Below are 15,036 nucleotides of genomic sequence, written 5' to 3' on the forward strand. Positions count from 1 at the left end.
TTTTTTCTGTGCTATTATTACCCAGGTTTGAGGAACTTAGTGCAAATTTGGATATTGCTTCACCTCAGTGCCCAATTAATGTACAAAAGGTTCAGACACATTAGTGTTATAAACCTGAATAGGGGCAGGTAACCAATACTAGAAAAACATAGCTATTTATTATGAACAATACTATTTACATTATAATAATAACTCTTCACCAAACTGGACTTTTGATATCTTTATTTATCACAGAAACATTGTTACAATGAGGATTTGATTAGATGAGTATCTGTTACAGTGTGTACAAACTTATTTCAAATACAAAAATGTATTTCGTTTCACTTCCTAAATATTTTTAAAGTATTGGAAGAAGTTGACACATAAACAATATTAATTGCATTATCTATGTGCAGTAAAATATGACCACATGCTATCAATAGCCTAATAAAATGTTGGAACATGGCACTAGCGGGCTCCCCTTCTGAGTACAGAAAGGAAATGTTTTATAACATTTAGTTATGACGTAGAAAATTTCAATTGTAAAATGTACCTTTATTAACATTTACAAACAAATTGTTTTTTTCTCTTCTTAATAAATGACAACAATACAGGTAAGTAAGGTGTGTTTCCTTTTATAACAGGCCAGGTAAGACGCCGTACAGGTAAGTAAGGTGTGTTTCCTTTTATGGCAGACCAGGTTAGACACCGTACAGGTGAGTAAGGTGTGTTTCCTTGACTACAGACTAGGCAAGACACCTTACAGGTGAGCAACGTGTATTTCCTTTGATTACAGACCAGGTAAGACACCGTACAGGTGAGTAAGGTGTGTTTCCTTGACTACAGGTCAGGTAAGACACCATACAGGTAAGGAAGGTGTGTTTCCTTTTATAACAGACTAGGTAAGACACCGTACAGGTGAGTAACGTGTATTTACTCTGATTACAGACCAGGTAAGACACCATACAGGTGAGTAACGTGTATTTTCTTTGATAACAGGCCAGGTAAGACACCATACAGGTAAGTAAGGTGTGTTTCTTTTTATAACAGACCAAGTATGACACCGTGCATGTGAGTAACGTGTATTTCCTTTGATTACAGACCAGGTAAGACACCATACAGGTGAGTAACGTGTATTTCCTTTGATTACAGACCAGGTAAGACACCGCACAGGTGAGTAAGGTGTGTTTCCTTTGTCTATAGACCAGATAGGGTATTACACAGGTGAGTAAGGCGTCTTTCCTTTGCCTATATACCATATAGGCCATTATACAGGTGAGTTAGGCGTCTTTCCTTTGCCTATAAACCAGATAGGGTATTATGCAGGTGAGTAAAGCAACTTTCCTTTGCCTGTAGACCAGATAGGGTATTATACAGGTAAGTTAGGTGTCTTTCCTTCGCCTATATACCAGATGGAGCATTATACAGGTAAGTAAGGTGTCTTTCCCTTGCCTATATACCAGATAGGCCATTATACAGGTGAATAAGGTGTCTTTCCTTTGCCTATAGACCAGATAGGCCATTAAATAGGTGAGTAAGGTGTCTTTCCTTTGCCTATAGACCAGATAGGGTCAAAGGAAATACACGTTACTCACCTGTATGGTGTCTTACCTGGTCTGTAATCAAAGGAAATACACGTTACTCACATGCACGGTGTCATACTTGGTCTGTTATAAAAAGAAACACACCTTACTTACCTGTATGGTGTCTTACCTGGCCTGTTATCAAAGAAAATACACGTTACTCACCTGTATGGTGTCTTACCTGGTCTGTAATCAGAGTAAATACACGTTACTCACCTGTACGGTGTCTTACCTAGTCTTTTATAAAAGGAAACACACCTTCCTTACCTGTATGGTGTCTTACCTGACCTGTAGTCAAGGAAACACACCTTACTCACCTGTACGGTGTCTTACCTGGTCTGTAATCAAAGGAAATACACGTTGCTCACCTGTAAGGTGTCTTGCCTAGTCTGTAGTCAAGGAAACACACCTTACTCACCTGTACGGTGTCTAACCTGGTCTGCCATAAAAGGAAACACACCTTACTTACCTGTACGGCGTCTTACCTGGCCTGTTATAAAAGGAAACACACCTTACTTACCTGTATTGTTGTCATTTATTAAGAAGAGAAAAAACAATTTGTTTGTAAATGTTAATAAAGGTACATTTTACAATTGAAATTTTCTACGTCATAACTAAATGTTATAAAACATTTCCTTTCTGTACTCAGAAGAGGAGCCCGCTTGTGCCATGTTCCAACATTTTATTAGGCTATTGATAGCATGTGGTCATATTTTACTGCACATAAATAATGCAATTAATATTGTTTATGTGTCATCTTCTTCCAATACTTTAAAAATATTTAGGAAGTGAAACGATATACATTTTTGTATTTGAAATAAGTTTGTACACACTGTAACAGATACTCATCTAATCAAATCCTCATTGTAACAATGTTTCTGTGATAAATATAGATAAGAAAAGTCCAGTTTGGTGAAGAGTTATTATTATAATGTAAATAGTATTGTTCATAATAAATAGCTATGTTTTTCTAGTATTGGTTACCTGCCCCTATTCAGGTTTATAACACTAATGTGTCTGAGCCTTTTGTACATTAATTGGGCGCTGAGGTGAATCAATATCCAAATTTGCACTAAGTTCCTCAAACCTGGGTAATAATAGCACAGAAAAAATGACCACATTGTAAATATCAGTCAGATGATAGCACTATGAAATGAAAATCTTGTTCAGAATTCACTCTAAAATGGTTGTATGAGAAGCTATGCTTCAACAGCCCCTCCCGCGATACTTATAGAACAGTCCCGCAAGGAGGTCACATGACTAGTGCCCGCCATTTTGAATTGCTATAGTTAAAGTATGGTAGTATCGTCGCCGTACATTTTGACCAAAAACAGGGACTTAAAATGCTTGTAAAGCACAGAAACTCCGTACACATCAATGGGACACCATCTTGAACATGTTTGTGGCGGTAGGTTTAGGTGTCGTTGCGCGACAGCCGATATTTTTGTGGATATAGTGGGCATTCGCTAAAAAGACAAATTTTGCTGGGCGTTCGCTAAAAAGACCATCGAGAATCGAAAACTTTGATTTATGTCACTTCGGGTCAATGGATTGACTTGAAACTCAGGATTAATACATGGGAGCACAACGTGGACATATTCCAAGCAAAAAAAATGAGATTCGTGCAGCGCGGACTTCTCTAGAGTGGGCGTTTGTGGGCATTCGCTAAAAAGACCATGCGGTGCGTTGCATAAGAAATATTTTCAACTTTTACGGAGAGTTGCATAGCGAGCCGCTGTGAGCCGCGCTCAAAGTGGACCCCAAAATGGCCGACTTCGCTCATCCCTGGGGGTGGATCACGTGACTGAATAAGCCCTATACCCCCTCGTCCCGGTTCATCACTGGGGGTGACTTTCTCATCCAGATGGCCTCCTTAATCCACCGTGCCCGCCTGTTGTCTTCCCTGTCTATGACCTTCGCCCCCTCCGGTGGATTGAGGAGGCCATCTGGATAAGAAAGTCAACCCCAGTGATGAACCGGGACGAGGGGGTATGCAAGCTTAGCCACATTTGGGATTGTTTTCTCACTGCCAAAGCGCCACCTACATCGGCTACATATAGCGGTGAGAAGCAGAACTCCAATTAGAAGCTCTGACGAAGGTGTCTGAGAGACATCGAAAAAGTAAGCAATGTAAGTAACTGCTGGTTGTGTAAAAAGAATTCTCTTGTATCCTATATTTTACCAACCTGATGAAACTTTTTTCGGATAATCTGTCTATCATTAATCTAGATGTAGTTACCAATGACATCTTCTGCAGACTCCAAATCTAATGAGAGAGTGTGATATAAAGAAATGGGCAAAAATAACAACAAGATTCCTAAATTTTGAACATGTAAGCTATGAAGTCGACAGAATTGTGAGTTGGTCAACAGGTTTCAAGATCGAAGCAATTTGAGGCTGAAAAATACTTAGTATACATTCAAGTATTATAAGTTGACAATGACAGAGTTGTGCTATGCTATCATCCATGAGTCACTTCAACTCACTCACTTGTAATCATTTATAGTCTGTAGCACAGTTTTGTCTTTCTGTCATCTTTGGACTGAAGATTGAAAACTTCTCCATGCAGACTCCTAACACAGACGATCCATTAATAATTAATATGGTGACCAGAAATTGCTTTGATCTTGAAAGCAGCAGATTAACTCAAAATAACTGGTAAATACTCAAGACTTTCTGCGTTTTGTTATTCATAAATTCATAAACAATGTATCTAGAGTGCCATACAAGGTTGTTGTGCTGTGTACACTACCGTACGAGGTGTTTAGGCAGATGGCCGAACCTCTGCTTGGAGAGTACAAATTCTGTGTCATGTAAGACTGCCAAGTGGATCATTCCTGGTTTTGGTTCAGTAATACTTCTTATTGTATATTGTACACACTCAAGGTGGCAACATTTCGTACTTTGATCCATGAAGTAAATCAAGAATTCACCACATATATACTGTGTTGGGTCAATAAAAGTCAGTGGCTGGGTGCTTTGTCTAGTGCCAATATTTGTGTGATGGTTTCGCTTTCCTCTCTATATGTGGTGGATTCAGGAGTTACTTCTGCAGAATCGCTCTCAGCGTGTTTTGTGTGTGATTAATCGGATTGTCTGAAAACGAGTGTGAACGCATGTTTTTAAATCGGATTGCAAAATTATGATTCAGATCATGTTTGATCCACTTGTTCTTTTTGAGTGTGAATGCATGGGGTCTAAGTTAATGGGTGATGTAGTTACTTGGTTATTAATATTCCTCCCCATCTTTTATAGCATTAAGTAGTTTAAAAACCTCACAAAGTCAAAATAAGAGGAATATGTCTGATCTCAAGATGGATCTCAAATGTACATTGTACTTGAATGAATAAGACGTTAAAGACTATTGGGCCACACCAATTTTATTTGATTTCTCATATTTAGATGTCATTATAATACAATGTTGATAGGCTGCCTTGCCACTGTTGTATGTACATAAAGATCTTGATAACATATGGCAGAGCAAGAAATACATACTAAAAATGCGCACTGGTACCTGTATAGAACAGTTATAGCTTTATTATAGTAGAGTATCATTAGTAATATTGGTTCCAGTATTTGACTATGTTGCAGCATGGGTCCCTAACACATGTTGGCAGTGGTCTGCTAGTCGTCACACCATGCTTATACATCAGTCATGTATTAGTCCCTACAAAAGCTGGGTCTATCCTGGCATTATCTACTTGAATAATCTGCTATATGTAACAGGATGGATTGTTCACCACTAGTAAAGAGTTTTTGAACAGTTTGGCCATTGATTCATAGCAAACATTGAGATACGTTGTACAGAACCCTATAAAGGCAGCAATAACACAGAAATGAAAATGAAGGAAGATGTACTCCTGGTGATCTTATTGACTACATTCATGTACAAGGTTACAGAATCTGCACATCCTCCTACAACAAGTTACAAACAAACATACAGTATACTAGTTGAAAAAAAGGGCCAACAATATTGCCCAGGACATCAGTAAATATTATGTCTTAAAAAGTTCACAAGGCGATGAATATTTGGCATGTATACAGTTGTAACTACTATCCACCTTTCAGTGGACAAAGTTGCACAAGTTGTTCAATGACATGCTTTTGTTTCTTTCTTCCTCACCTAATGTTGCTGATCATAATGATTTGGATTTCGTTTGAATTTTGCCTCTGATTGACAGTCTCGGATTGCTCATAGACCCTTGACTCATCTTCACAATCATCCTCTCCACAATACTGGATACAGCAGCATGTGATGATCAGTATCACAGCCAGCAGTACACCCCCTACCACGGTTGGTACGATCCATGACTGGACTGATGGTTTGGGGTGTGGGATGGGATTTCTCCCAGCTGTTTAGAAATTAAGGAACATTTCTGTCATGATGTAAAGATATTGTGATATACTGTAAATGCATTTCAGTTCATCTGTAAATGCATTTAAGTTCGCGGGGATTTAATTTCGCGGTAGCGGGAAAAAGTACTTTTCGTGGTGGTTTTAATTTCGCGGTAGCACCATGCACTGTAGTATCTTAATGCTCTGGAAAAATGTTCGTGGTGGTTTTAAATTCGCGGTGACATGGCCAGCGCGAAAACCGCAAACATAAATCCACCGAGAACATTTCTGCATTTACAGTAGTTGATGTCAAAACAGTGTTGTGGATATATATTTCAACAGCAGCTTTAAGACAATACTACAAATGTGTAACAGTTACATGTATAATGATTTGATAGTTTGTAGCGTTACATTTCAAGCCTTAATTAAGCTAGTTTGGTGGCTTCCTGTGAAGGTGGCTATGATGAATAGTATCACATGACCAGATGTAGATTGGAACAAAATCTACTTGACTGCCAGTTTGATCTACTCACCAGAAGTAGTGACTGTACTAGTAGACACTGGTATGGTCGTGGGTGCCATTGATGTAGTTGTTGGTGAAGCCGTTGTCGGTTCCCTCCTTGTGGATGCAGTGGACATCCTTCTTGATGCGTCAGCTGTAGAAGGAGGGGGTGTCATTGTTTGTACAGGTGTCGTAGCTTTCAGGGTTGTTGCCATCAATGTAGTTGTTGGTGAAGTGGTTGTAGCAGCAGCAGCTGTAGTAGTGTCCCTGCCATCAGTAGCTGAACCTCCGCTAGTACTGCCTCCTGAACCAGATACCACACTAGTAGGACGAACCGTAGTGGTACTCATGCAGTCTGTCAAAATGGTTAGAATAATGTTAAGAAACTGAGAATACAGTATCAGTTCTCAGCTGAAATTTGTATACACATCACTGTACTGGTCACATGCTTACTTTCATTTCTGAGCTATGTAGTTTTTCTTTTGCAGCCATAAGGATGGAGCACGGTGTGATTGTGGTGCCACTTAAATTCAGAGTGGCCACCAATATAGAAGTTTATTTGCAAGTTCTTGCCCGAGGGCTAATTGCAACATGAAACATACAGAGAATATAATAAACATGTATAAAATGAAATACTTTGGTATAGATAACAATGGTGACAAGTGTAAACGAGTGACTATTCTATCAATGGTATGGACTGCTGAGAGCTACAATCTACGTATTTAGGGTTTGACTTCTTTTCTGGAAGCAGTGGAAGACGAAGTGTCCCACTTTTTCTATGATGCGTGGGTTATGTGACGTTAACAGCGTTATAGTTTTGTTTTCGTCGGTAAGCGTTTGGAAATTTTTGTGGAATTTGCATGCCTCTTCAAATAACTCCTTTCTTTCCTGATCGTTAGAGAGGCAGTTAGAAATAAAATGTATTTCGTCTTCCACCGGTTTTGCCATACAATGGTTACAGGTTCTTTCGCCCACAGGTAGCTTTTTGTACCGCCCTCTCTCAATTTCAAGGGGGTGGGCGCTAATTCTAAGTTTGCACATTGCCGATCTGACCTCGAATTTATCTAGTAACGTTAAATAAGTTTCCATTGAGTATCCCTTCTTTAGTTTCTTGAAAAATCTTAACTTACCATTATCTGTGGACAGTCTATGAGAAAATGTCTGGATATATATATCTTCTAACCTTTTTCTTAACGATGTACATATATGCTTATTGTCTAGCTGTGAATTCATAGAGTTCCATAGGTAAGAGTAACCAGTATTGTCTAGAATTTCCTTTACGTGTTGTAACCAGTATTTCTTAAGCCTGTTATTCGGTATAGATTGCTGACAGAGTAAAGCGTCTACTTGTAAGGGATGTGTTGAGAAGTCCAACTGTTTGAGGTGCAGCCAATACTTAACTGTACGTATGGATATATCTATGTCTATTGGGTACATTCCAAGCTCTGCTCTACTAGCTATGTTACTTGAATTTCTATGTACACCGAGAACATTTTTACAAAAACGGTTCTGTGTAATTTCTGCTGGGCAACTGTCATCTGAATAAGCTTTACCCCAAATCTCACAACCATATAATATAATAGGTTTGATACATGTACTAAATAGTGTGAGCAGAGCCTTTGGAGACAGAGATGAATGCATCAGGGATTTCAGACTGAAAATGGCTTTGCGTGCTTTCAAGGACAGTTGTTTCTTTGCTAGAGAATAGGTACCTGAGGGGGATAACGTCAGGCCTAAGTAAGAATAGGAGGTTGCAATATCTATAGTATCTTTACCGAAAGTAAAATTAATGTTTTTGAAGATTCGTCCGAGATTGTTGAAAATCATAACTTTGGTTTTCTTTAGGTTCACCTGAAGTTTCCATTTCTCGCAAAATGCATGGAGTTTATCCAGAGCGCATTGTAAACCTGTTTCAGATTCTGAAAACAACACTACGTCGTCAGCATATAGCAGGGAGGATACAAGTAGATTATGCAGGGAGGGTGGGGCACAGTCAGGGCTGTCTAAATCTTTTACCAGGTCATTTATGAATAAATTGAAAAGGGCAGGGCTGAGGTTACACCCCTGCCTTACGCCTCTGTCTGTTGTGAATAGGGGTGTCAGACCAGCTGGCGTTTTAACACGTTTGTGGGTTGCTATACATGGATTTTATTACACTGTACAATTTTCCGCCTATTCCTGAGTTCAGTAATTTATAACGAAGACCTTCCCGCCAGACACTGTCAAATGCTTTTTTAAAATCTACGAAGCATGCATACAGGCGTTTGTTAGTGTTATTGTATTTAGATATTAATGTGTCAATGACAAAGAGGTTATCATTAGTTCCAAAGTTATTTCTGAAGCCGGCTTGGTTGGCGGAAATGAGATAATTTTCATCTAGATAGTTAGTAAGACGTTTGTTAATTACAGTCGTGAACAGCTTAGCGAGGCAGCTAATGACAGAGATCCCCCTATAGTTATTGGGATCATCTTTGGGGCCACTTTTGTGTATTGGGACAATGTGACTTTCACCCCATTGTTTAGGAAAGTGGCCAGAAGACAAAAAAAGGTTAAAGAGCTTAGTTAGCGGTCTTGTAAGTATATGGGCTGCACATTTGATCATTTCATTAAGTATCAAATCGTTTCCAGAAGCTTTGTTGTTCTTTACTTGGGCAATTGCTTGTCTGATTTCGTAAAGCAGTGAATAATAAGCTGTGTGTTCATGGTAGCACCATCCTGTGAACTTAAATTCATTGTACAGTAATATACTGTAGCCACATACTGGTACTGTAATGGGAACCCTGCACCTACAAGATGTATATTATGTGAAAATGTGAAAAGTCAGAAATCACTGGTTACTCATGCAGCAAGGGTGCTACAGACGCACAGAACAGTCAACGTTTGACTTTGACAATGCTGGCATGATCAACTGTCATTGATCTAATCGATATCTACCCTGAAAAGTACAGTAGTACTTTTCTACTATGATGTTATACATGTAGGTTGTATGGAGATATGAATGAATGCGAACTCAAAAAATGATTTGTTATGTCTTCACCATAGCAAAGTACCTCAAACATTTCATTATTGTGATACTGTGACAATCTATAGTACATACACTTAGTGAGAAGGGGGTGCCATAGGCGGCATGAGAAGACAGAATGTAAATGTTCATGGTGATTTTGAGTTTATGATGAAGCTGCCAGTGTGAAAACTGCTAACATAAAATCACCATAAAAGTTTCTGCAATTACAGTATCGCAAGAAGTTCTGTATTCTCTGTCATGTACCTGTTTCAATATGTATGTATGTATGTATGTATGTATGTACCTATTTCAAAGAACTCAGCAATGAAGCCAGGTGATGTCCCAGCGGAGTCAGTGCTGAACTCCACCGTCATCTCATGGAAGCAGGACAGAATGTCTGCAGGACCTGTGTTGGCTTTACTGGAACCACAGTATGTCCCTATGGAAAATATTGCACTCTAACATTATGCTAATTCTGCTTGGTACTCAAAGACCACCACATTTAAGAAGAAAAAAGATCTACTGATGCAGCATCAGTAGTTATTCGAGGCATGCACACTCCAGATATCCAGGTGTTCAGGATATTCTGATTAACTGAAAATTCAGTTCTTTATAAATCCATTTATGTCAGAGGAAACAATGGAAAGTTTTCCTGAGTGAGGAAACCTTAAGATTTACAATGTAATGGCTTTAGGATACCCAGCAAAATCATGAGGTTGATTTTATACATGTATGAAGACTTGAGCTTGATGCAAAATGTCTTCTCGAGTGATGTAAGAAAGAAAAGACAGTACCCTGGATCTGTATCCTGCAAATTTGGCCAAAGTCTCTTTCAGTCTTGACACAGCTGACAGATTTGTTAAGGGGGCAGGCAATATACAGCATACTACATGTACACGTACTTTATCTAAATGTACTAATGTGTGTTGTGTATCTTTCAATGAGTTTTATGGAGGGTTTGGAACAGAAAATATTTACCTATCTCCACGCCATTTGCAGAGACCTTGAGGTTATCTGCTCCACTGCAACCAAGCGCCACGTCGACTTCAAAGCTTCTGGGGAAAGTCAAGCGGATGGATTTCCCTGTGACGACAGTGATTGTCCACCTACAGTAGGCGTCGTTAACGTAGTTCTCAGTGCCGTAGAACATGGATGCGATGGCGCCCCTGCTGGACTCAGTCCAGGATGACAGGTCATTACAGCCAGAGTCCAGGTCTGAGGAGTGATTCAGTGCTTGTATTAGTGATTAGAGTTTTCTATTATGAGTAATACAATATTGCAATGTAACAGTTTAACGAAAAAATAATTTTATTGGAGAACTCAATCCACAACTTTATTGGGAAGAGATACACAAAGTAGTGATGTTGTCTGACCACTTAATATTTCTGTCTGTTGGTGATTGTCATTGAAGTTCCTCCCAATATGTGCTGGGAGATTTTAAAATGGCCACTCTAGCAGTCAAACATAACTCCACCCACTAGGCTAGTGTTATGGCTGAGGAATTTACACATGTCATGTTATATTTTCCGATCTAACATCAATTCTAGGATTCAAAGTTGGTTTGAAGAAAATCGGACATCGTTTCGCGAAATCGCTTTTTCATGCAATAAAATGCTCTTTTTGCCTCAGAAGACCAAATTGAGCTTTTTTTATCCAAAAGTTGCATATTTGATGTCACAAAATTATTCCGCATCCAATAAAGTTGGTTTGAAGAAAATCGGACATCGTTTCGCGAAAACGCTTTTTCATGTGACAAAATGCTCTTTTTGCCTCAGAAGAGCAAATTGAGCTTTTTTGATCCAAAAGTTGTATATTTGATGTCACAAAATTATTCCGCATTCAATGAAGTTGGTTTGAAGAAAATCGGACATCGTTTCGCGAAAACGCTTTTTCATGTGACAAAATGCTCTTTTTGCCTCAGAAGACCAAATTGAGCTTTTTTGATCCAAAAGTTGCATATTTGATGTCACAAAATTATTCCGCATCCAATAAAGTTGGTTTGAAGAAAATCGGACATCGTTTCGCGAAAACGCTTTTTCATGTGACAAAATGCTCTTTTTGCCTCAGAAGAGCAAATCGAGCTTTTTTGATCCAAAAGCTTCATATTTGATGTCACAAAATTATTCCGCACCCAATAAAGTTGGTTTGAAGAAAATCAGACATCGTTTCGTGAAATCGCTTTTTCATGTGGCAAAATGCTCTTTTTGCCTCAGAAGAGCAAATCAAGCTTTTTTGATCCAACAGTTGCATATTTGATGTCACAGAATTATTCCGCACCCAATAAAGTTGGTTTGAAGAAAATCGGACATCGTTTCGCGAAATCGCTTTTTCATGTGACAAAATGCTCTTTTTGCCTCAGAAGACCAAATTGAGCTTTTTCAATGCAAAAGTTGCATATTTGATGTCACAAAATTATTCCGCACCCAATAAAGTTGGTTTGAAGAAAATCGGACATCGTTTCGCGAAAACGCTTTTTCATGTGAAAAATGCTCTTTTTGCCTCAGAAGACCAAATTGAGCTTTTTCAATGCAAAAGTTGCTTATTTGATGTCACAAAATTATTCCGCACCCAATAAAGTTGGTTTGAAGAAAATTGGACATTGTTTCGCAAAAACGCTTTTTCATGTGACAAAATGCTCTTTTTGCCTCAGAAGACCAAATTGAGCTTTTTTTATCCAAAAGTTGCATATTCGATGCAAGAAAATTATTCCACACCCAATAAAGTTGTTTTAAAGAAAATCGAACATCGCGAAAACCCCTCTTTTTATACAAGTTAGCTGCATCTTTTGAACCCACAAAAGTACAGTATATTTTTACGTCTGTCACGTTTGGACTGACGAAAGTACAGTTTGTTTTTATATATATCCATATATCTTTTTAACCAAGTACACTATAATATGTGAGATCGCATAGCACAACGGCAGCGTGTTTGCCTCTGGACTGAGAGGTCTCGAGTTTGAATCCAGCCGCGTGTCACCGATCTTGTGCCCTTGCGAAAGGCACTGTACACGACTTTCCTCACTTTACTCAGGTGAAAATGAGTACCTAGCTTCGGCTAGGGCCATCCCTTGGATAGGAAATTAAATGAAGGTCCCGTGTATGGGTCCCGTGCATGGGGAGATCCACATCCCATGCACGTTAAAGAAGTCCCACACGTGCGATGGTGCGGTGTGGGATGGAGCAATTCCTTCTGTCTGGAGTTGGTGGTTCACTACAAATCGTCCGGACGGAGGCCTGGCGAACCTCTGTCTCGTATCAGCCAGGGGACTAAAAGCCTGTTGAGTCAGCATGACATTTGTTGTTGTGCTGCCCCTACAGCTGATATATCAGCCTACGACTGATTAAAAAGCTATGGGACTGACCTGACCTGACACTATAATATATATGTGCATCTTTTGAACAAACAGAAGTATAGTACATTCAGATTGACAATACATCTTTTGAACCCAAGAAAGCAGTGCATATTTCATATTTGGATTTCCTGAACCCACGAACCTGGCTGAGCTGGTCTGAATGTAGCTGAGAAACCCGTGAAGCTGTTCCGGTAGTTTCCCACCTTCATGATGACAGTCATGGTGTTCCCAGTGGAGACGAAGGCAGGCGGGAGGACCTGCCCACAAAACTCACCTGCAAGTACAGGGGGGTGTCAAACTAACCTCCTACAGGCAGTAACCCTACGTCTCATTTCATACATCCGAGGTTGTTTAGGTAACAGTGTCACAGCAGATAGAAGTTATTTCTGTTTTTATGATATATAACGTAATACTGCAAAGTGGGAGTGGAGGCAATAGTCCAGTACAATGGCAAGGTAGCAAAAAACATCTACTATCTAGGTTTACATTGTCCTAACATATTTTTGTAAGAACACCTGTCCTGCAGACATAAGATAGTGGAAATGGTGCCTCTCCTCGGTGACAGCTTAAGTATATGCGGTGATGATGATGAAATTGCATTGAAAACCTTTTGAAAAAGGATGTTATTACATGTACCAAGTTTGGTGCCGTTGCTGGCTCCATCGATGATAGTTACAGAGTCACCGGTACAACCTCGGGTTGTCCACGGCCAGACATCGAAAGTGTTGAAGGTCAGCAGGACCACCGAGCTTTGCCTCACCTCCAGTGTCCAGGTGCAGGGTTCCAGTGGGTACGGGGCCGGGTGGTCGTCTGTTTCGATTGTACTTCTGGATTGTGTCCTAAATGTACCACCATTCTCGCATTCTATTATCAATGAACAAATACCACCATTGATCAGAACTGTTTGTAAACTTAACACACATGTCCGATTCTTTAAACAGAGCGGGCCCGCATCAGGTTAAGGTGGTTCACTGTTGTGCGTACGTCAAGTCTGTATTCTCATTTTTCACTTGCATGTAGGTTAAGTTTGTGGCAGAACTATTTTTTTTTGTTAGATAACCAGGCTGCATAACGGTGGGTCTAAGTAAAAATAATTCTACAAGCCCAAAATGGTCAATATGCTAGTTCTGGTATGATTTTGTATTGTTGTCAAATGAGTAACATGCAATATTTCTAATTGGTAACTAATGTCTTCCCAGCATCTAGTTGAATTGGCTGTAACAGTTCTTTTTAGCCAAATGTAAGGTAAAGCCAGCCCATGCCTCAGTTTGTAATCAAAACATTGTCAGCAACTGAAATGTTTACTTAGTATATTGTGACAGAAGTTTATCATATATTGAATGCTAGTTCACATTTATCAGCAGGGTAACCTATATTCGTTGTGTTTGCTAACACGGTATTAAGGGATATCACCTGGACAGACGGTGGTTTGAAGTTGTAATATGTTAAAACTATTGTAGTTTAAAATTACCGTCTGTCAACTTGACATCCCTAAAAACCCATTTCTGAAATCAACGGATATTGGTTACCCCGCTGAACCAGCGTTACAGGTTTAAGCTGTTAAACCATACTCACCAGACACACCAAACTTGGCAAGACAGGCAAGTATCACAAAAATGACAATCAAACCCATTGTTTTATGTCCTGAAATACAGAGAGCATGTGTTTTGACTGCCTGTGTGACAGAAATATACAAATACCCACTGCCATTATGTCTATAATTATGTCTATAAAGTCCTCTAATGATCTCAACAAGAGCAATAGTAACCAGTAAATGACATAATTTGATATAAATTATCTGTACAAAGTGAGAAAAAAAATGGCCTGAGGGGTTACTGTCATGTTCGATCATCTGTGTTTTGTTTCTCTTTCACAGGTTTGTTACATAAAAACACAGCTAAGCAGATAAAACAGTGAAAAAAAATCATGTCTATCTGGCCTTGTCTTTCTACTCACCAGCTGTTTGGTAACATAAATTACACATATGTTGGCAACAAGAATAAAATGGCATTAGGTGTAGCATGGACAACAGCAGGATAAGTTCATCTACCAGGGACAAAATTATGACTGAAAATTTAATCAATTAATAACAGGTTTTATTATCAGAATGCGACGGCTTTTAAGTTTCTTGATACATGTATGTGCTTTTATCATCTCTCAAAGCAAAACCTTACCCTGGATGACTCAAGCAAAGGCAGCCACCAATGGCGACGAACACGTAACGTAGCATATAAAGTGAAAGTGCAAAATACGTTATCACTGTTTCTCTATAGAAAATACT

At 39.2% G+C, this 15,036-nt stretch overlaps 1 protein-coding gene across 1 annotated transcript; it reads right to left on the minus strand.

Annotated features, from left to right (window-relative positions):
- Positions 1 to 5,067: 5,067 nt before the first annotated feature.
- On the minus strand, positions 5,068 to 13,672 carry LOC118429718 (mucin-2-like). Its single transcript, XM_035840332.1, has 6 exons — positions 13,392 to 13,672; positions 12,898 to 13,029; positions 10,382 to 10,618; positions 9,708 to 9,842; positions 6,431 to 6,754; positions 5,068 to 5,914 (listed from the first exon to the last, which is right to left on the minus strand). Exons 2-6 carry the CDS (start codon positions 12,974 to 12,976, stop codon positions 5,682 to 5,684), a joined length of 1,008 nt encoding a protein of 335 aa, XP_035696225.1. The 5' UTR covers positions 12,977 to 13,029; positions 13,392 to 13,672; the 3' UTR covers positions 5,068 to 5,681.
- Positions 13,673 to 15,036: the final 1,364 nt, after the last annotated feature.

The sequence above is a fragment of the Branchiostoma floridae genome, chromosome 13 (genome assembly GCF_000003815.2).
Source record: "Branchiostoma floridae strain S238N-H82 chromosome 13, Bfl_VNyyK, whole genome shotgun sequence".
NCBI lineage: Eukaryota > Metazoa > Chordata > Leptocardii > Amphioxiformes > Branchiostomatidae > Branchiostoma > Branchiostoma floridae.

What these genes read in the sequence shown, in the direction of transcription:
- LOC118429718 (XM_035840332.1), bottom strand. Translation starts at nt 12,976, where the DNA reads ATGACTGTCATCATGAAGGTGGGAAACTACCGGAACAGCTTCACGGGT. An exon ending in TGCTGAGTTCTTTGAAATAG is followed by an intron (nt 6,755 to 9,707) that starts GTACATACATAC and finishes CCATTTTGACAG; the next exon opens with ACTGCATGAGTACCACTACG. An exon ending in TAGTACAGTCACTACTTCTG is followed by an intron (nt 5,915 to 6,430) that starts GTGAGTAGATCA and finishes ATTTCTAAACAG; the next exon opens with CTGGGAGAAATCCCATCCCA.